Source organism: Ischnura elegans, chromosome 10, assembly GCF_921293095.1.
Source record: "Ischnura elegans chromosome 10, ioIscEleg1.1, whole genome shotgun sequence".
NCBI lineage: Eukaryota > Metazoa > Arthropoda > Insecta > Odonata > Coenagrionidae > Ischnura > Ischnura elegans.
Window position 1 is genome coordinate 56980711 of NC_060255.1, and position 22882 is coordinate 57003592.

General features: G+C 42.7%; 1 protein-coding gene across 1 annotated transcript in view; it reads left to right on the plus strand.

Annotated features, from left to right (window-relative positions):
* Positions 1 to 899: 899 nt before the first annotated feature.
* The window catches only part of LOC124167235 (Krueppel-like factor 9), a 304706-nt gene continuing 282723 nt past the window's right edge, over positions 900 to 22882 (plus strand). Inside the window, exon 1 of the mRNA XM_046545107.1 lies at positions 900 to 1780. Within this exon, the coding sequence (XP_046401063.1) occupies positions 1222 to 1780 (559 nt within the window). The 5' untranslated portion in view covers positions 900 to 1221. The remainder of the gene's footprint in view (positions 1781 to 22882) is intronic.

Genomic DNA, 22882 nt, shown 5'->3' on the forward strand with positions numbered 1-22882 from the left:
ATCTGTCTAAATAATTATTTAAATGATGTCCGTTACTCGTAGAAATACTAGGATTTTCACCCTCTGTGATTGAATTATTTGCATTTTTTGTGCTTGTTAAGGTTATTGGCTTTTGAAAGCTTCACTAAATCCCTCATTGCACGTACGCATTGCATATTACGATTTGCTTAATGCAGTGTTCATGTGAATTTTTACGATGCACAATCATCTACTTACCTTCCTTATCGTGAAAAATACTTTTTAATCGCAATATTGCCCTCTTTCAGATGGACATAATCATAATAAGGTAACAAATTACAAATCAAAACAATCCCTGTCTAGATTTACGAATGATGAATGAATGAACAAAGTGGCAAGGAGAAAACGATATGTGTGGCTCTCACAATCATATCATTCGTCCCACATTGATTCAAGAAACAATTGAGGTTTTAATCCATTGTTTATAAACATATAATTGATTATGTATTTTTAAATTTGAGAAGAATAGAAACGTATTTAACTTTCAAAATACCCAAGTGAATCCTTATTTCGATTAAATATTTGACTTTCAAATAAGATATCCCTACTCGGCTCTCTTTGCGAAATAAATCCAAATATATATCATAAGAAGTGGCTTAATATTACCATTTATGTTTAATTGCCTGATATTTTTATTCATGACAAGGGAAATGTTTAATTTTGTGATTTTATACGGAGAAGTAAAAGTTCTATTTTGTTTTTCGGAAGTTTCGCGCGTTAGGCAGAATACAAATAGTTTCTTACTTTTCCGCAAGATGGTAGTGCGTACGATTCAGAAAACTCTTGCAGATGGCGCGCCAAGATCTTGAACCAATAGGATTAGAGGATGAGTGTGACGTTGGATAAACACGGGTTTCCGTCTTTCCGTCGCTGAGACAAACAAGCACATGGGCAGTTGCACAACGGCCTCTGTCCGTTGAGGGTTGTGCGTGTGGTTGTTTAGGTTGCTGTGACGGCGGACAGAGGTACACAGACACGAACTGCCCTCCGTCTCTTCCCTGGAGGCAGGAGTTTTCCAATTTTTATTTACAAGGATATTTCAGTTTAAGTGTGCCCCTTCACAAGAAAACCTTGCAACCGTATCTTACTGCAAAAAGGATTAGTAGCAATAAGCAATTCGTCGCCGAACCTAAGAACTGGACCCTTTTGTGACCAAAGACCTCTGAGATATTTTAAGGAAATTTAAACACGACGAGCACCACAATGGATCAAGACATCAACTTCGCCGCCCAGTGCCTATTAGCAATGTCCCACGCGAATGATCACAAGTGGATTGGTTCTTCACCGTTGGACTTATCCTCTCGCCCCCTTCAATTTTATTCAGGATTCCATGGCCATCTGGGTTACCTAGCACCCACTGGGGGCCAAGAAATCGAGGGTCAGCCCCCATCACCTCATCAGCCACCACCCGCTCCGCCCATCTTCGAAGCTGACCACACTGATGCTTCGACTCCTGTTGGTGACTCCTCGTTGTACATGGTAGCCCGTATCCTCACAGACCTGACGCGCATAAAACAGGAGCCTGTGCCCAATGTCCCTGGAGATGATGAGGCCTCAGACACCGAAGATGCTATGACCACGTGTGGAACAGAAGTACCCTCCCCTCAGTCATCTGGAAGCGGCAGGAAGTCCTCGTCTACATCTTCCCAGCACTCTTCAAGATCGTCTCTCATAAGAAAGAGCCATAAGTGCGTTTATGCGGGTTGCGACAAGGTCTATGGAAAAAGTTCTCATCTCAAGGCCCATCTCCGGACGCATACAGGTCAGTTCTATTTTCTTCATTTTTCATTTTTGTAGCGCTCTAGTTCCGGAGTCTGTGCGATGTGTTCCTGTGTACCCCCGGGATACGTGCTAATTTTTCTTTCCACGTGGTGATATATAATTATTTTAATATTGGTGTTCATAAGTGTTAGTGAGGACTCGATTCGCGCAATAATCAGTTGGTTACTTCAGTGGAATGTATACGTGGAGTGATTGTTGCTATTTTGTGCTTGGAGGGTGTTGAAATTTCGTATATTTCATTGGCTGTGGTCACGTGTCTGGATGCAAGACGTGTTCGCTAATCCCATTGTTTTTCAATCGTTATGCAAACTTTTCTGGACCGTTTTCGCGCTGCAGGGAGAGCGCTAAAACCCTCGATAGGCGTTTCCCGTCATGCAGGTGGGCGGACCCCAGCGGAATCGGAGACGAGTTCGGTGATGCGTGTGTATGTGTGCGTGTGTTGGAGCGAGATTTGGGGAGGATGCTGTGATCGAAGCTGCTCTTTCTCGCGGCTAGCTACGATAGGACCTTGTGTTTCATTTATCTCGAAAACCTGTGCCTTGCCAATCCGTTTACCCAACCATCCGTGGGCGTATCTACTCTCTGCCTTTTACTGCTGAGGGTCACGCCGGCGACTTGTACGCATTCTCCACGCGTCCTCGGCGTGCCCAGCCCATCTGGCAGCCGGCCCTAGTCGCATTTAGCCTTGCGGTGGGTGGCTGAAGGGGAGCGGCTTGTGTTGCGAAGGATAGATCGCGCAATTCGCTGCGTGGAGACTGCTGTGAAATGTTTGCGCGGGAACGATGTGTGGTGGGTGTGGCTGTTTTTGCGCGGCACGGGTCATCGGGGGTGCAGGGAGGGTGTATGCCATGCACGTCATAAGCCTATTGTGACCGGTGCATCTTACTTTTTTTGCCCCATTACTCGCGTTGTTATTGTTCAAAGTTTGCCTCTGTACTTTAAAGTGCGTTATCTCACTGGAAATCTTTGTCTTACCATTTCAATGCGCTCCAGGTATCGCCTTGAGGTCTACCTCCGAGGTTATGTTCTACGCATTATGAAATTTACTTTAATCAAGATGGAGTGGATATGATATGAGTACAAATACGGGTATTATTCTGCATGTTGTCTGTAAAATATATGTGCAAGAGACTCCTAAGTGCAGTATCCCCCTCCTGCTCCTAAGGAGATAGCGCTATCACAGGGTATCTGTTATGCATGAGGATATTTTTACGCATGATAAATAGGACGCCTTGGACTCAGCTGGTCACAATGAATGTGTTGGAGACTTGCATGAGATTCTGCTTATCGTCTTGGGTTATGACCCTCTATAGTTCTGACAGCGATTATTGTTCACATTTTATCGCAGCATTGTTTGGAGGCCTACATCATTAATTGTGTTCAACAAATCCGTAATGGACAGTTTATGAAAGTAATTCCTTGCCGGCGTTCAATTTTCCCCCGTCTGATTTTAATCTCATCCCAAGATTGAATTTGAATCCGAGTACCGAGGGCGATTTTCATTTCCCCTACATCGTCCTTTTTATCGCAGCCGCATTGTTTGTGGTCAGATGTCTTTTTGTGTTTGCCATTGTCGGTGAGACAAAGTGGGGTAGAAACTGTTGTGCTTTTTCGTCTGGAATCAAATGCGGAAGTGCTAACGTCGTCGACGCTGACTTAAATTTAATTAATCGTTCATTGAAGTGGAGGTCAGCTGGATAGTTAATGCTCCCTTCTCGACAGAAATCCTATCTAACAATAAGTATATTAGCGGAGCGCACGAAGTTATGCCTGGTATGTCATTTTTAACATCTAAGTCGTTTCCATCGTCCCCCTATCTGTCATTGTCGCTACCCCTATTCACATCGAAGTCTCAATATTTACAACACTCGTGGTATTGAAAGATGAACATGATATATTATTCGCTGTTTGCGCTTCTACGCTTCGTTTGACTAAAGCGGCCGCGAAAGGCAGCAATAATCGCGCTCTTCCATGGAAATATCTCATTGGAATTGCAGATACCCCTGAAGTATTTTACCCTGAGCCGTCATTTTTAAACATATTTCCTCGTCTGCTTACTGCCCCATCAGCTGCATCCTTGGAGCGTCTGGAGAGGACGTGAGCTATTATATGGCAATTGTATTAATTTTTTGGGGGTATAATGACTTCATACCTCCTCTTCATTTTTACGAGATTGTTCGTGGAGGAACGAATTCTCGTAGCAAACCGTTCTGTTGTATGTCCCCTTTGTATATGTTGCTGTCGGACGTATATTACCGTTTCCAAATGGTATTCTCCGTATCAAACTCATTATTCCTTTAATGGTGCCATAGGTAGACTTATGAATGGCGATTCTCGTGTAGTGGTTCCAAACCTACTCCCTTTGATTGTTGTCACATACTCATTACGCTTGCGGCCATCTGTCATCGAATATATGCTTTGTAAGAGACAGAAAGAATAGTCGATTGATTCAATGCTTAAGTCGTTCATTAAAGTTGAAATCAGTGTGAGGATTCTTGCGTGGTCCCAGTGGAAACGCACTCGGATACAGCATATTCCCTAATCTCTCACTGCGCTGCCTCCTCCCAGGCCCTCGCCTACCCCAGGTCCATTCTTCGCCTCCCCCCACCCCCGACAAAGACTCCTGAACCTCCATCCCAAACCCCTGGGGGACTGGAACAACCTTTGCGTCCCCTCTATAGATAAATAAGACAGAGTAAAGGAAACGGAGTTACCAGAGACGATTAATACGTATAAAGCGATCTCTATATGTACCGTAACATTTTTACTACAACTTGATATTAATTGTTATGTTCTCGAGAACTTCATTTATTTGTTACTTGCCAAAACCTGCCGTTTCTGCGTGCCTGTGGGCGATTAATTATTGTTCTAAAATTAAAATAAAACAAGCTTATTCTCTAACCCTGTACTATTGTTTCATCCGAGGATCAAAAGTAACACAAACACATTATTTGTTCATGAATAGCATGTTAATATTTTGTGTGAAAATACCATAAATTAGCATTCGCTTGCATTAACAGGTCAGGGCATTTTCTGTAATGTGAGTATTTGTCAATGTTAATGTTGTCAACAGTAGTTCCCCCTGTTTACTAGTCCAAAAAAGAGTATCCACGGGTTTATTTGTCCATGGAGAGGAAAGGAAGGAAGATTTATCCTAAGTGTTATGAATCGTATTTAATGGTAAGATGTTATCTCAGGTCTTCAGGGAACGGGTTGGGATGGAATGTGCGTCAACAGGCGTATTTTGAATAATAAGGGAAGTTCCAAATGGGAGTGGCAGCAATTGTCGTGAATCTTAAGAGCATCCATGTAAACCTTATTTCGCCGGTAGTTAATATTTTTGTAACGTAATCATGGCAATTGAAGTATGATTTTATGTTTTCCCGGAGTATCAGGCGCAGAAAAGTTTCTCGGGTTTTCCACCGGTTAATGTCCTCCATGTCTCCCGACGTTTCGAGCAGCGAGGATGAACATCAAGTCGCTGCTCGAAACGTCGGGAGAGATGGAGGGCATTAACCGGTGGAAAACCCGGGAAAATTTTCTGCACATGGCAATTGAAGACTGCGGCAATTAAGTAACTGCGTGATGAAAAAGAACAGTGGTGTATGTATGCATTTTTGCTGCCTTTATAGAAAATGGCATTTTCAGCGGACCAAACCAGAAGTAGAATTCACTCTTGTTTTCACCTTAGAATATCGTTGGTCGTATTGGAGGTGGGTATGGGTACGATAGACCAAATAGGTGGAATGAATGGGATAGAACCGTCGTCTATAGATACAAATGTAAACATGTGACTGTGAATATAGCTGATGCAACGCCCGGATAGTTTTACTTGGACCATTAGCCATCCTGCAATCGGAGACGTGTCGCCCCCAGACTAAAGACCACGCCCCTCATTGGGTCTCACGCTCAAGCCCAGCTTCAGCATTTCTGTGGGAATTGATAGCTGGGGGGGAGGGGTAGCGGCGTCACCTGCGCCGGGGGCCTTTTCGTCCCCTACCCCCAACCTTTTGTCTCAACTACTGAGGGGTCCCCAAGCTCTCGGCGCGTTTTACGGTTGTAATTTCCCGTTTCATTTGTTTCCAGCGGGGTGGTGGGGAAGTTTTTGGGGCTCGTTTATCAAGTTTTTTTTTTAGTTTTGCTCGTTTACTGGCGGCATTCCGTGTAGGGTTTTGGGTGGGTGTTAATAGCTCCTCGTCCAATCGTATTTTGTGTGCAGGCCGTTGTTGTCTAAAGAGTGCGCCCGATGTTATTGGTCGGGGTAGGGTGTGCCCTCTATGTTTACTACCGTTGGGGAATATTTGCTGGTCCATGAAGCTGACTAGTCCTGTATCTGTGATGAGATTCATCGTTGGTATCGTAGTGTCTGGAACTCATGTCTCTTGTTGGTATAATATTAGTTTTCAAAGTATGGTGAGAGGTCTCGAGGACATATAGCGATGATTTCTATAGTTTGAATTCCAATTTGTGCAAAAATCTACCCATACCTTTGCTTGAGCGCAGTCCATTGTGCTCCGCATAGCGTGAGATGATGCAATTACATTCATTTGTTATAGCTTCCTCGTAAATTTTCCTGTTTTCTCTACATTGACTTTATTTGCCAGGCAGTTATGTTTTTCTGCCATTGTCATTCTTAGGAAATGTTTTTCTTCTTCTTTGTCCTTCCTTATTATTGTGGGATCAATGAACGCATAATAATGCTTGATTTGTTGAGTGGGATTTTATTATCCTTCTTATTATAACTTCGTTAGTAGCGATAGCGTTTATCGGCGCTTAGTCGTCCTACTTCTCCCGCAGGGAGAGAATTTTGGGGGTTGCCCCGCTCTCAGGATTGCAGCCCGCCCTTACAAATATGTTCGGCTTGATTTCTGGAAACCGTTCGAATTTATAAGTATTGATTTTTATCGCTTCCCGCACCCTTAGGCTTTTATCCCACCTGTGGCCACGCTAGTTCATAATGACCCATTTGGTTTATTTAATTAGGTACAGTTCAACGCTCGAGTTTTCTTGGAGCTGCTTGGTACGCAGCTTCGCAATCGAATGCTTTTTTCTTTCACTTTTTTTACGGGCGTTTTTGATAGGAAAATGGTTCCTCGTATTAGATGTTTTTATTCGCGAAATAAATCGAATTTTATCGCCATGTTGCATCAAGTTGTGATGTTTCAATAATCGGTGTAAACATTTTTCTCGAAGCCATGTGCTGTTGTACAGGCTGAAGTTGTTGCCCTCTTAAAAGCTTAGTTTACTTAATGCTGATTCGTGAGAAATCATTATTGTGCTCTGTTGGATACGCATATCCAACCTGCTTTGACACGCATATCCAACCTGCTTTCACACGCCATTATATTTTTGTCCGGACTGAGTGGCCAAAGACTGAGTCCAAATCCCGAATTCCCACATCAATCCGTTCTATAGATTGTTTGTTCTCTGAGAAAAAATCTAATCCATCTCTGGCGTGCTTTATCTACAAATGTCATCTTCTCACCCACCATGTTTACATATACATTCATCATTCTCCTTCATTTACTTCCCTTTCTCCATTATCCTCCATATTTCGAACGCCTCTAGTTTTCCTTGTCTTTTTTATTTGCCCCACGTTTCCGCTACGTAATTCGCAACTTTCAATATTACACTCTTCACTGACCTTTTCTAAACGATCGTTAGTGCGTATTTATAAAGTATGTAATAATTTACTTGGTACCTATCTGTGCGAGGATTGCACGAGAAAAAAAGCATTCGCCTTGACCGGGGTTCGAACCCCCAATCCGGGTTCGATTCCCGGTCAAGGCGAATGTTTTTTTTTCTCTGTGGAATTTTCGCAAAATTGCGGGTGGCTACGTAAATTTATCACCGTGGCTAGTCCCGGTCTACCTAATTTACTTGGTAACATTCTTGACGCTGCAGTCGTGGGCTGTTTAGTCAGCGTGCAATCACCGCGTGGCGATGTGACTCGGGATCGGCTTCTCTCTCTGCCCGTGCCCCGGCGGCAGCAGCCACGCCCCTTCCGATGCGTCTTTCCCCTCCTCCCTCCCCTCCGCCCCCTGCACCGCGCCAACAACCGAGGGACGAGAAAGAGTCGAAATAATCTCGGAGGCCTAACGATCTGCAGCCCGAGTTTGGGGAGGGAGGGAGTCAGGCAGTCCTCGCCTATTCCATTGCCACTGCGCCGTCCAAGTCAAAAACTTGACGATTAATCGGAATCATTGAGTCATTCTGGGTGGTGCTAGCTGCGTGCCTAGTAACCGTGTCTCAGCTAAGTTCGCTTTCGCACGTAAACAATAGTTTCAACTATGGCGCGTGTTGGTGGGTTCTCTTTAGCATGGAAATGTGTTGAAATCTGTCCTAACCCGATGATGCCCTTTCTAGGCAAGATGGGGAGATAATTAAATTGATGATGAAGATGATGAAATTTCTTTCTTGATTTGGATCGTTGTTTCCTTTTCAGTAACAGTTAGTGGATGATGTTTGGAAAATCATTGTTGCCTGCACAATTCAGAGCTAAGGTACGGAAGAATGGGCATGCTCTACTATATGCAGCATAGTTACCAGGCTAGCACTTGCCAGTACGACGTTTTGTTTATCGTCTATCCAGCTTAATTTAAAGGATTCTTGTGGTTCAAAGTGGTGATGGCTCCTTTTCTTTGCTTATTTATTTAGGTTAGGTAAAATCTCTTTCAAGTCAGTTAACTTATTGGTGGGTGGCTGGATTTGTGATGTTTCTCCGAGTTTCTTTGTGCCTAATATTTTCATTTTGTCTTTGGTGTACCATGTTGTTCGCCTAGGTTAGATAACCTGTTGACGTTTTCCTTCCTTCTCGCGGATTCATCAAGCACATTATTCGTCATTACCATCAGATTGAATATCGAAGTTTTGTCGACTTAATAACTTTCTCTTCGTAAACATAGTCAACCGATGTGCACTATGCATGTTCATTGGCCAAGTCTGCAATTTTTTACGCGTGCGATTGCGCTCTGGGGAGTAGGAAATGGTCCCGCTGTGCAGTGTTACAGTTTTCACTTGCTCTCGGCGGGTGCGCAGCTTTCTTGGAACGGAAGTAGAGCCTGTTGTTGCGGGCTCGCATTTCCGCTGACGAGACTCTGTCCGGAATAGCAGGCAGGGCATGTCTTGTCCACCAGGCGTGAGTTTCTAGCGTGTCTGAAGGCTGTTGGCGCCGTTGTCTAGCATCTTAATATCCCTACGCAGTTCCCGAAGGCCTTGAAGTGATATTTCCCTTCTCATGCTCGTAAAATGGTGCAAGTACTAGGTAATGGTGTCAATGATTCATTTTTATAGTTGTGCAGGGTTAGACTCAGCGATGAGTTTTATTACCGTCGTAGGGGTCTGTTCAGGAAGTAGTGTTATAGAATGAATTTTTTACAATAGTGTTTTTTTATTATTTTTAGAGAGCATTTATGTCAACAAGCTGTGTGGTTCTGTAAGTGGTCGATTCGTGCCTCTTTTCTTCTTTCTGCGCATTGTCGTAGTGCGTCAGAGTTTCGGGATATGTTGTGGTAGTTAATCTTCATTCCCCACCTTGCTCTTTTAAGTTTTTATCTCCAACGCAGTTCTTTCAGTAGCATGTAATAAAATGCAATTTTTAAATTTGTAGTATAATCCATAGTCGCATATGTTTAGATTATTCAAGGTCTGTATTAAATCCCTGATGTTTTGCTCTTTCACGTCAACGAAAAAACGACATTCACTTCTTTAAATTAATCATCATGTGCTGATAAAATTAAGTATGCATAAATGAACGTACAAAGTCGCCTATTGCCAAGATTTTGTCGTCCAGCGACAGTCCTACCTTGGTACCGGAACGTATACGAAAGAAACTGCAGTTCTACACACGCTAAGCTGAGATCAGCCCTTGTTGGTATTTACGAGGTTTTGGTTGAGCCGCGGCGAATTCTTTTTGGTCTTTCCTCGAGGGAATAATGAGATATCGGCCTTCTTTGCTCGGGAATCTATTGCCGAAGTTCTCCATTTCGATAATTCGATTGCTTTAACTTGATCGGTCGCTCCGACTTCGTGTTGCGAAATCTTCTCTTTTTCTCTCCGGGAGCAGATGTTTTTTGGACCTGTGTTCGAGTCTTCCCCTCTCTCCCTCGACCGTCCTCCCCTCTTCTCCCCTTCCCCTCCCGCTTCTCTCTCAAGGCCTCCCGCGTCGGCCGGGTTTTTTTCGAGCGACCAGTCGACCCCACGTGGTGTCAATGCCATTTCTTCCGGGGACTCGTCCCGATCGCTCGATGTTCCACCAGATAGTTCGGCCTCGTCCGTCGCTCTCGCATCGTCAGTGCTCTGAGGAATGACAATTTCGGTATCGCAGGTTGCCCGTGTTCATTGTTAACCACGCCTTTCGTAGTCTGGTTTTTTTAACCCCTTGCGCTGAAATGATGCTGCTGCTTTCGTCAAAAACTGCTACGGGCGTACAGACAGTGTTACCCAGATGTTAAGCGAATTAGGTTGGGAGCCGTTGGAGACTCGGAGGCTGCGCGCTAGGCTTAGATTACTTGAACAATTGAGAATCTTTAAGGGCGACACAGAGAACATAATATTAGGGCCACACTATATTTCAAGGTCCGATAGGAGCGATAAATTACGAGAGATATTTTGTCGAACGGATAGATATGGTAATTCGTTTTTCCCCCGAACCATAAAGGACTTTAATAAACGCTAGTCCCAACCTCGTTAGAGCACTTCATTTTTTTCAGTTGTAAACGGCTGGTGTCCTAACACCCCCTGCCACACGCCTTTTAGGCGGCTCGCGGGGTATTACGTAGATGAGTCTAGCTCGCCATGAGATTTTCATAGTGAGAACCACGAAAATAATACGCGTGGATGCGAGCGCGATATTCAGAAATTAAATTTATGTGGAAGGGGTTAAAAGAAGTGATGCTGTGTGTTTGCACGTCTAGGATGCATTTTGCCCTTTTCGCAGCGAATTACTCGATTTTTACTGGCGTCAGCATCTTGAAGTTTTCATGGCATATGTGGTGATAAATTTCTACACTTCTCTTTATCCCTGAGACCTGCGCGATGAAAATTTTATTCTTTGATGTGTTCTCGAGGTAATGATGTCTTGTTTTCCATTACTCAATGTGAGTCAAGGGTGGTTTCAATATCTGCAGATAAGCCACGATACTTTTGACTATGTTGAATATTCGCCCATCTACGGATATCTTAAGCTCGCCATTATAAAGATGGTGAAACTGACGAAGAGCATTACGCTCAATCCTACCTAGCACGTACCATTAGATTGTTAGGACTGCATGATTTTATTTAGACATTACTATAAGGTAAGGCGATGCTGGTCTAGGTTGCCTCATTCCGTCAAAGGGGCAAAGGATCGCTGACTTACTAATTGTAGTGATAGCTTGTGGTTTCATGTTGTCTTTGCTAGTCGAAACTTAATTTCCTTTACATTTGATGCTTAAGGAGGAGGTGAATGATCGGGATTTTGATTATATGCATTCGTCAACTTCTCATTTGATTACTTTTCCATTGCTCGTCATTAAGTTTAAGTTAAGGCTTTAAACTTCGGTCTCTGGTTGTAGCTTCTGCGCAACCATCTCGAGCCCGCTTGTTTATGACTCAGAGGTCCGGATTGAGAAATAAATGAATGGACGTATGATGCGTATCCGTTGAGCGTGCGTTTGAAAACGTGATGTTTTGGTCGAGGTGGGTGTGCCCGAACTCATCCGAGCAATATATCGCTTCCGCACTTTTATTCCATTCATATGTATAGTAAAGACTTGAAGGCTTTATCATATGTCCAATTTATTGGGATGCTATCCTATGATGACGCGTTTTAACTATTTCTACGTGGAAACCTTAAAGTGGACGTATATTAGATCCTTTACGTATTTCATTCACGTCATTATGTTCCACCTCACACAGTTGATTCCATTCGTAAGGCCTGTGCATCCATCTTCACAATTCCTCGCAGTCAATACTTATTCTTCCAGGAGTCTTGTTCTCCCTAAATACCATGTTTCAAATCGAAGATGGCATCATTTTAATAAGCTCTGTTGTCGTTGTCCACCAATCACACCATCACATAGATCAGGTCATATAAATAAAATAAGGGAGACAGACTGTATAATAGATTCAGATTGTCTTTTTTCCCCCAATGAATAATAAATTATAACGGCAGCGTTAGGACTCACAACTGGGTTAGATGACTTTTAATTTAGAATACTAACTTATATATGCCTTAATGCATATTTCAGAATTTTTATTGTATCTAGTAGCTTGTTTGGTATGTTCTAGCTTTATTTGAAGATAACCTTAATGAGTAGTTGGCAATTTTTGCCTTAGCGTGTATGTGGTAGAATAATTTGATAGTATGAGTAGCGTTTTGGAGACTGTGGTGTGCATGTGGGAATCCAATTGCATGCTGGTGATTGATCACCCCCTGCCAAACACCCTGTAGGTGGCTCGCAGAGTATTATGTGGATGTAGTTCACGTGACATCTGATTTTGCCGTTTAAAACTTGATCGCATGCCCCGAGGGCGAAAAATCACTCTTGTTTACATTGTCTCACCTTCCCCAGCGCCCATTGAGTCCCATTCATGAGACCTGTAATGCCGTCTCCGAATGTATTTCTAACTTCCATGCGTTAGACTAGTTGAGCTCGGCGTGCGTTGGCTGTTGCCACGGCACCGCCCCACCCCTTAGCGCCTTGGTCACGCGTGGCGGGGCGAGGCACGGGGTGAAAGTGTGCTCACAGCTGCCGCCGACGCTACAGCTGTTCACGCTTCTCTCCTTTTTTGTCCTTTCAGTTTTTTTATCCGTCGTGGCGCGGATGGTCCGTTTGTTTTAATCCCGCCCACCTCCCCCAGTCACGCGGGTTAATCCACCTCTTCCCGTGGCCCTTCGCTCGAGGTCTTTAATTACCGTGAAATATTATGATCTTCGTGGAATGTGATATCTCTGCGAGTAGAAGTTATTTAATATTTGTTTTATATTTTGGGATCAGCAGGTTTCTCCTTCCTACGGTTTTAAAGTCAATTTCTGAATTATAACTTTTCGTAATCGTTTTTTTGTTTCTTTTTCATTAATAGAATGGTACACATACAGAAAGACTTAAATTTAATGTGCACCCATAATGAATTATAATTTAATTACTTCACAGTTTTTAATTACTGCTTTTAAGTATATAATCTTTGCTGATGAGTTTATATAAAATAATTTTAATGAATTTTTTCAGCGTAAATAGTGATGTGTACATTAACTAATAGGGTTTTGAAAAATTTAATATTGTCTATATGCATTCCAAGCGGATTTGTATGTGTGTATGCTATCTGTTCATTTAGTTGGAGTATATGCTTTCCTGCTTCATCCAACTTTGATGTCGACTACAGTGCTATTTTCTATCATTCGACGTATTTTTTACCGGTACTGTTCATTTGAATTTCTCATGGTTCTTCTTTCCGCAGAGACTTTCTTGTGAAATGAGTTTCGTTAATCTGAAGCAGTTACGCCAAATTAATAGGTTGAGGATGCCTTCACCTCGTGCACATTGGGTAGATGTGTTGTTATCTTTTCGTATCAGCAATTTTTTGCTGTGGTCTCGATTGCCGAGCGGATTTCTTGGCCAACTCTGTTAATCCAGTGGGGATTTTCCCCTTATCCTGCGAAGTGGGCAAATTGCACGTTGCCGAGCCCCGCGGGTGGGTTTTCGATCGGCCCGGCGCCTCCAAGGGCATCCTTGGCTGTCGCTCGGCCCTCCGAAGCTTTTCGCGAAGTTTTGAGGTGGCCTCCAGTCCATGCGGGCGGGCGGTGTGAGGATAGCAACAGGCTTCCGTCGTGTAAGGACTTGTCTGTTCACGCAACGATGGTGGCGGTTACGCACTCAACTTTAATACGCACATCCACGTGGCTGCGGAGTTACTGTAGTCCGAGGTCGGGTTTGGAACCCCAAACTTCCGTATCGTTATTGTAAATTATCATTATGGGAAAAGGTAGTGGATGGAAAAGGTGGTAGGCCCTGCGAGCCACCTCTAGGGTGTTTGGCTGGGAGACAGGTATCCTCAGCATGCAAGAGGATCCCCATACGCAGGCCGCACGGTCATATAACGTTACTCTCTAATTATAATTCCCCTTCCATTTGAAGGCAAAACTTTCCAACCTCTCATGGAGGCAATCTACTTACGAATCTAGAACATGCGATACATGCCGTTAGAAATGCTAGATTATATGATATGCAATGGAAATATTTTATGGATATCTACATCTACACAATACCCTGCGAGCCACCTCTAGGGTGTTTGGCAGGGGGTGATCAATCACCAGCATGCAATTGGACTCCCTCACCTCCCACAACTCACCACTCAGTCCAAAAAACGTCACGCATAATAACAAATTATACTACCATATCCTGTTAATATAAAATATATTAGGGCTAGCGTTGGAAACAAAAACTAAGCTATCCTATATTCCCCAATTGATTGGAACACAGGGGCGGCATAAGCTCCGCCTTGATAAATACCAAGGACGAAATCAAACTCCGACCACCAAAAATTCTTTTGCTGGATACCCACATACAAGGTAGGTGTCTACACGTGGGTAATTATTCAGACTGATTATGAGTTCTCATAATTGGCCTGTTATACTTGGAAAGCTTCTCGTGTTTTTTTTAAATTTATCATCAGCAGATACTGGTTCGTGTGACGTCCAAGATGCAGGATTTGATATGGTGTGCCGGCTCTCGGTCGGTATATCCCTTCTTGGCATGGGCGTACCCAGCGAGGGGCAGGAGGGGGTAGCATCTCCACCCTCCCCTAGAAGCAAAAATCGCAAATGTCTGTAAGGAAGATAATATTTTTTCAAGTAAATAATTTTAATAACTAATAAAGAACTGTTACAGTTTCCTTATAATGTTGATTTCATTCATCTTTTCCATGCTTAAATCTTACCTACGAGTTGAACACCCATGGCTTGCCCCCCTAGTTTTGATCCTGGGTACGCCCTTGCTTCTTGGGTTAGATTTAGGGCCAGTATTTTGTTCATATAGCCATAAACGCTTCTGAACTTCTTTTGTGCCCTGCATACGTTGACTACCTGTTGTAGGAGTCTTCACGCAACGAAATGAACTACCATCGTTGGGTAAACGGTGCGTTTCCTGCCAGTGGAACATGCGGTCGAAAGCAGCGCCTCTCTCGGCGGCCCGTGCAGGCTACTCCGTGTTCCTTCTTCGCCTTCCTTTTCCTCCGGAATGAGAGAAGAAAAAAAGTTGTTTCCCCACCCCCGCGTCTTGTTTGCCCGGGAGGGAAAAGGTGCGGGGTTCTACCTCCTGGGCGGCGAACAGCTGCCTCCCGACCTCACAATGGGCCGATGGCATGGCCCATCACCGAGGACATCCGAGCCATGCCATCGTCCTATGCGGGTGCGTTCACGGATCTTGGCCCTTGCGCTTGGCCGTAGCTTTTTCTCCGCCAGAAAAAGGTCTTCTCGGGCTTTCTTGTTTCTGCTCGTTCGTGAGGATATCCGTCCTCAGCCGATCTTGCACGCTCGTCCCGAGTTTGTTCCGTTCTTTTCTATTTTTTGCCTCTAAATGTCCTGGAGTCAGAGAGGCAAAGAGTTCGTCACCTCCTCCTTGGTGGCTGATGCAAGGTGTATTGATATTGGGCGTCTTCTTCTTTGTGTCCAGGGGTTTTCTGAAGTTCCGCCGGTGTTTTTATGTTGATTCTGGATGTTTCTAATGGTTTATGGGACAGGTTTGTTGCCGGACCCCTGAAAGGTGAACATACATCGCGAGTGATGACAGGTGGTGGATGCATCGCGTGATTTAGGTGTTAATGAAACGTTTTAATAATGCTCGTCTATCGCCATACAATGTTGTGGATGAATTATTGTGTATGGCATTGTTGAATGCTTATTAGCTTCACCTGGCGGTTTCAAAATAATTTACATATTTTGCCGTCATGTCACCAATTTGACGTTTGCAGCATTTTTGCGGTTTAGGTATTACGATTTCATATATCCCTGGGTCTTGTCCTTGGTGTCAGTCTTAAGATTCGTATCACTCATTCTATCGTTTGTTTTCGCCTTCTGCGGGACTACCGCAGCTGGTGTCGCCTCCAGTGAAATTGAAGGCCGTGTGTTCTTACTTGAGAAAATCTTCACCTGGTAACTCTTGAGTACGTTCAGCACCTGGCAATTTTGCAATTGGAATGGAATTTATTAATATTTTTGGTGTCCTTTCAATTACACGTTTTGGGAGTTGGATCGTCGTAATCTTTCATCCGCGTTCTAATAATTGTTATCTAGTATTAGGTATGGTTGGCAACACTTCATCCGTGTATCTTAAATGAACATATACCTGTATAGTGACCAAATTAAATTAGACCACAGCTGTAACGTTCCTTGTAAATGTGCTGTTATTTATTGAAAGTGGGCATTCCTCGAGTATTTTAGAAATAGTTATTTTGCTCCTTCGTTTTTATATTGCACGGTCTCTCTGACAATAGCATCACTCTTTCTTTCACGTAAGGCGAAGTAAATTATATCTGAGGAGGTAGGTAAAAGTTAGGAATGATTCACCTGCTTGTGTAATGCTTTCAGTTCTCCCAGTTTTGTGCACATGAATGTTTTATTTCGATAAACAGTACCCGAAATCTATGGCTATCTTTAATATTTCTTGATTTCGGAAATTTTTGATAAGTATTAATATAGCCACGTGTTTAACAACAATTATGGAATCAGCGTTTCTGTGGGTCATATAAGGTCAAGTGTGATGGTAAGTGACATTGTTTAGGATATTACAATTATGGCCGCATGCACGGGAGCCAATAATTACTCGTATCTTTATGTATGTAGTTAGTGTTTTTGCTCTAGTGAATGGATAGTCGTCAAGTTGGCAGCCCTGGCCTTTTTTCTCGTTTGTCCTGCTTCGTGTCGTCTGCTCAGTCGACTGTTGCTCTTCACGGCATCTGCTTCCTCCCCCTCCCGTGTTTTTTTTTATATCGACGGTCTTTTAATCGGGTCTCCGGAGTGTAAAGGAGTTCCCATTTTTCTCGGAGTATTGCCTTTTAAGCCTCTCCAGACGCCATGTCCCCACGTGCAGCCGTGACTGTCGCGTGCATGGAGCGCTGTTGACGGCGCGGCTTAGGTTTGTGCCCGGACAAGGTGTGCTGGTATCTTGGATGTAGTCAGTCGATCATCTTCTAAAGATGACAAAGCTTCCTGGATTAAGTCCCTCCTTTTCTGGTCTCCTATAGGGAGGGGTGCCTTCTGGGATGATATATATTTTTCTTTCTTCGAAATTGCCCCTCTTCTTTTCGTGAACTCAAGATTTTTCCTTGATTGATTTTATTCCAGTTTTTTAAGCTTAATATGCCTTCATTTTTGTCCTCCATAGGCAATTGAATCAGAAATCTGGGGATATGAAAATATGCATTGGGAATCTGTATGTACAGTCACTTAAAATGTTTTAGGACTAAGTGTTCGGACCTTTACTGCTTCTCAAGGAAATTTGTTTTCTCTTACTCATTTTCTTCTTCTTGGTTACGCACCCCAAATATTTCGTTTTTGCGTGAATATAAACTCTACTGGAAAAGTTACTCTATTATTGCAAGGAAATTAGTGATTGTGTTTGAATTTATGTTGGATTAAATTATTATTTAGTGTGCTTTGGTTTTCTTTTATGGGTATTATTGAATATTTATTTGCGTGTTATAAGTAAATATATGCGGTGATTACTAGGAACAACAGAAACTTACTTGAAAAGTTCAGGGAGCGCCAACTTTATCCCAAAACTTGTAAAAGTTAATGCACTTATTTATCATAGTTACAGGTACCTTATCAAGTTTTATTATGCATTGCATTTTTCTCCCGATATTAAAAAAAAATTTAAATGCATTTATGCCTTGCTAATTTACAAGCTAGGGCGGAAATGAAACTGAGCTGAAATACGATTCTTTGGTGACTTTTCATTGATATCGGATTCGTACATCACGGATGTACAGAGGGTAGAGGTGAGGATAGTACAAAATCGTCAGTTGCCTCCGTATGGAAGGTACTGTTTGGACTTGATGAAAAATTGACTAATATCACTACATCTGTGTAATACCCTGCGAGCCATCTCCATCATCCAATGTTGTTTGGCAGGGGGTGATCAATAACCAGCATGCAAGAGGATTCCCACATGCGCACCACACATTCATGTAAAGGCAAAACTGCCAACCACTGTTGTCCGATTGATTGCATTGAGGTTTGGGAGAATCATAGGGCATAGTCAGGTGCGATGTCTTCAGATTTATGAGTGTGGCACTGTGGTGAGCTTTGCTTGGCCCGGCCTGCACCAGCGTGGTCCTTTTCGGTCGTGGAATTTGGTTGAAAGAGTGGGTTTGCTCGCTTCGTTCTGCCGGCGACGGAAGGGCTTTCATCCCTCCCTTCAGGTGATCGGTGAGGGCGTGGCCGCCCTTTGCACTTAAAAGGCCTGCCTTCAATGCCCTTGGCTTCCAGCCCCGGAATTTGTTTTCTCCCCAACCTATCCCTCGCCATTTTTCCCGTCCTCAGGCAACTTAGGTGTGGTCTAAGGTTTCCTCTTCCACTCGACACCTGTGGCGAACTGTTAGGGTCGCATTCAGTACTGCCACGGTCGGCCATAGCTCTCAGAATATAGTACGCACGTTCCTCTACAGTGCTGGCTGGTGATAACATTTTCCAGCTTAATTCTGGACAGATCCCTTAGCTAAACCGTATATACTTCTATTATATATCATACGAGCATATTGTTCAGTTGCATATTTTATAATTAACGCATATGCTGGGGGTTTCATGGAAAACGTTGTACTACAGGGGAAGATTTATCTCTGAACATAATTACCACCCATTTTTAAGTGGGTGTACTACTTAAAATAGTTGCTGTTTAGATCGGGTAGGTACTATAAAACGGTTGAAAAACTGTTATCAGTTTTTGATTTTGATTCTCCCTTTCGTGAATGAAGGTTTTAGTTGTATGATGTGGGTTCCCAGCATTCGGGACACCACATTCTTGTTTTTTCTTGTCGTTATTATACCACACTGAAACATGGATATATGCTTTTCACCCCTCTCTCACACTAATCGTTTAGAACATGTAATTACGTTTTTTTTTCGTTTCTGTATTCTTATTGCATTTTTTTGATGTTTTTTACGATCCATTTTTGAATGCATGTTTTTTCTTATTTTATTCGCCTTACGGATTGCCTAAAAGACTTACATGCTTAATCCTGGAAGTAACTTCATACGGTTCCTCTCATAATTACCAATAGAAATGTATATTTGTGGGGAAGGACTTGGTTATTTACTTCTCTCTCTCTGCTTAGTAACCAGGTTTTAAACGAAAGAGAGTTGACTTGAACTCTTTCTTTGCGATTTTATTCCCATACTTGTTATATAATCAATCTATCCCATCAACACGGGTTTACCAAGCTGTTTTTTTTAGATATTAGTGTTCCTCTTTCAAGAAGCCAGCCTTTCGGTTGCATGCAAAGATGATGGCTGCCTCTTGGGCGGATTATCAAAATTTGTGGCGGTTGCGTGACGAATCTGATTGTCTCTCCGTGAAATTATGGCCCTGGGCCAGTTTGTAATTGAGCAAGGAGCTAGAATCTTCTGATTTCGTTTGCTCAAGGGGCTTTTCTTTTACGCTTGAATCACGCCTAGGGTGCTGAGATTGACGTAGATTTCAAGACTCCTCACGCTAGTTGTCAAGGATGGCTGAGGTCAAGCGATTAATTTATGTTGGTCATTGGTCGTTTTCTGCGTGTAGACATTATTTTCTTACTTTTGTTGGGGGATACTCTGAGCCGAAGATAAGGACTTATATTATCAAGTTCTAATCCTTACTTCGTTCGAAGTGTAGCCCGGCGTCACCATGGCAGCCTTTCGAATATTATTTACAGTTATTTTTATTTGTTTATTTCAATTTCAGTCTTTTATCTATTAATTTCTTTAATACAACGAATCAATAATGTTGACAAAATATGTTGCATAAAAATAAATTTCATCGTGTAACAACATTTTTATAAGATGGCATTTTCAATATTAAATGTTTAACATTAAATGCACAATATTTAATAAATTTAACATTATGGTCCTGCTTAGTCACTCCTGGTTTATCAGCAATTGCCTTTTATAATTTATCAGTATAATTATTACATAACTCTTTCAACATTCTTTATGCGCAGAGCAATCATTCCTCTATCCGTCTTTCAACTCTCCTAGTTAATCCCTAATTTTTTAAATCATCACTCATTTCATTGAATAGTTTTTGTTGGCATTATGTTCAGTACCGCAGAAGACTATATTATTTTTCAATCGGGAGTAAGTATAAATAGGAAGAGCATAAAAAGAAATTTCACGAAAATGATTCGCATCGTTTCACGGAGTTAGCTTCTCAACTATCGGCTAATATAGTTTCAGGTTGTAAAACTCTCCATGTTATTAATTCAGATCTTATGCATTCCAACATTATAGAGAAATGGGAGGCGAAAGCCATTCGTTGAGTGTGTTATGCAAGCGTGATATCAGTTGAAATTACTTGATTGTGTAATCAGTGACCTGCCTTGGACACACGTGCCGTCTGTGAGAAGCGAGTGTCTGCCAGTGGCGAGGAAAGCTATTAGCGATTTGTGATAAAATTGCCGATCGATTTTCTGTGCTCAGTTGGCGGTTCGATAATTTCTCCGTTTTCTGATCTCTACGCATGAACTCCTATATCTGCAAGGCGTTGATAGAGCATGCGGTTTTATATGTAACCGCATAAATGAGGCCTGCGTTTCTAATTTTTTCGTAGTTGATTTGGTTTTTTCTGGTTGTATTGGATGGCAGTGACGGCTCTATCTAAAGGGACCCCCCTCCCTTGGGTATCCAATTTACAGTAGGTAGAATGGTAATTTTTCGGACCCCCACTACTGCTGGAATTTTAACCTCTCCTTAGCCCCTTGTCCCTATTGTGGATCCGCCACTTTTGGATGGTCTACATTTTTCTCGATGATCAACGTTTTGCTTGTGGGGATGTTATGACTTCTATATAGTACGTATTCCCTTTCATATACTTCATAGGGTTCAATGCATAGGTTAGCTTTAGCGATCATTCCGAAAAAAGTTCCGGTATCTATAAATGAACACCCGCGACTCGACAAGGCGGTAACCTAAACGAGTGGAGGGTGGAAATAAGAAGAAATGTACCATTCTATGAGTACCTATCTACTTTCTTGGCGTACGTTGGTTGCGAAATCTGCTCCGCCGGCTAATCTCCTCCATTTCTCCATATATCTCATCTCAGGTCTTATTTTGCTAATCTACCCTTCCACTCTTCTTTAAGCGATTGTTTTTGTTTTATCCACGCGTCTCGTTATTTGGGCGATTTTTAAAAATCTCGGTATTAGCGAATTAATATTTCTTTCGGAAATCTGTAATTTTGAAGCGTTTGAAATGAGCAGGGTAATCCCTTAGTTTTTCTGTAAGCGTGTTGCGTGAATGGGAGTTTTGAAGTCGCACAGCTTTCGTCTTAATGAACTCGTGTATTTTGGGTATGACCTCTTGTGGAAGGGTGGAATGGTACATTTCTTCTTTAAGGCACTCTCCTCTCGTTCGGGTTACCGCCCCGTCGAGTCGCGGGTGTTTGTGTCGTCGTCAGGTGCCCGCACTCATGGGCGTGGTCCCCCGCCTTCCCTAGCGGCGGAACCCGTTCCTACCTCCTCCACCTCCCCTACCTTTCAACCCATCCTCTGCGCGGCAATTTCCCTTCTCTCGCCAGACAACGTTTATCTCTGGTCCGACTTGTGTTTTCGTGTGCCATTTGAGACCGCTCCGGACCGCCAGTTCCAACCTGCTCGGTCGTCGGAGTCAAATTGTTCTTCTTCTGCGCACTTGACGTATTCTGAATTTCGTTGTTTCTTTCACGATAGATGTGTATCAACTGCTTTCTTTTCCGAAGCGTTTCATAGGAGATGGTTGTGACTTCGATACATGTGCCACATCAACACGCCTTGGCTTCATAGAGCAATCATACATCATGTCTAGCCGTATTGATTACCTTATGGGTCATTTTCAGTTATGGTCAATTTACCGCTTATTTTAAAAAACGACCGGAAGAGAGACCATACGTACGTACTATAGTAGATTAGATGATGAACACGATATCAGAGAAATAGATTCAAAAGGGCGCGGTTCAAAAATTTACTCTTCGCGTGAAGATAGAATGCCGTGACAGAAATCACTGGGATGTGAAAAATTAATCATTTGTTAGGTATAGTAGTTATTTATACTACTGAATACTGTATTACTAGTGGTACTTGTATATCGATGTGGTATATCTCTCATTGCGCGTTATGTTGAGGGCACTCAGTCCGTCGGATAAGACTAATATCCATGGTTACCTAGCCCTTTCACTGCTACCTCATATCGGGTGGGACGTGCGAAGACTGGTATGGCTATTTTCCGGAATTTTCTAGATTTCAGATTTTAAATTATGTTAGCCACTTAATTTTATTTAATTCATATAGATATTTTCCCAATACTAGATATATATGTTTAGCTTAGAACCATGGATAAATTATTGGGATTTGCTTAAATTACAGCCTTTGAAAAGACCACAATCACTACAAAAGGTCAAATAAGTCGGGCCGATATATCGGTCCCTGGCAGTTTTCGCTCAACCCGCGAGGGCCGATATATCCCGGGTCTATGCCGGGGGCCCGGAGGCAGAAAAGGGTTAGGCGCCTTGCGTTGAGAACCAGCGGACACGGTTGCCAGGTTTCTCTCCATCTTCCTAGCCTCGTGGCCTAAATGACCTTATCGTACCGAATTAACTTCCGATACCTATGGTATCGGCCGCTAATTCCAAATAGCAGTCAAGTCATCTTTACAAGTAAAATTGGACGTTGCAATATTTCCACTGAGTTTTATTTTGACTCTACGTTATACTTGATAATGTTGTTTGTAGCAACGAAACGCGTACTGTCAAAATGAATGTCAGTGGATGTATTGCAATGTCCAATTTTACTTATATTAAGAACTTCCTCCACATCGTGCCTAACATCACACAAGATTCAAGTGATCTTTGGTGAATGATCTACTTTTCTACAT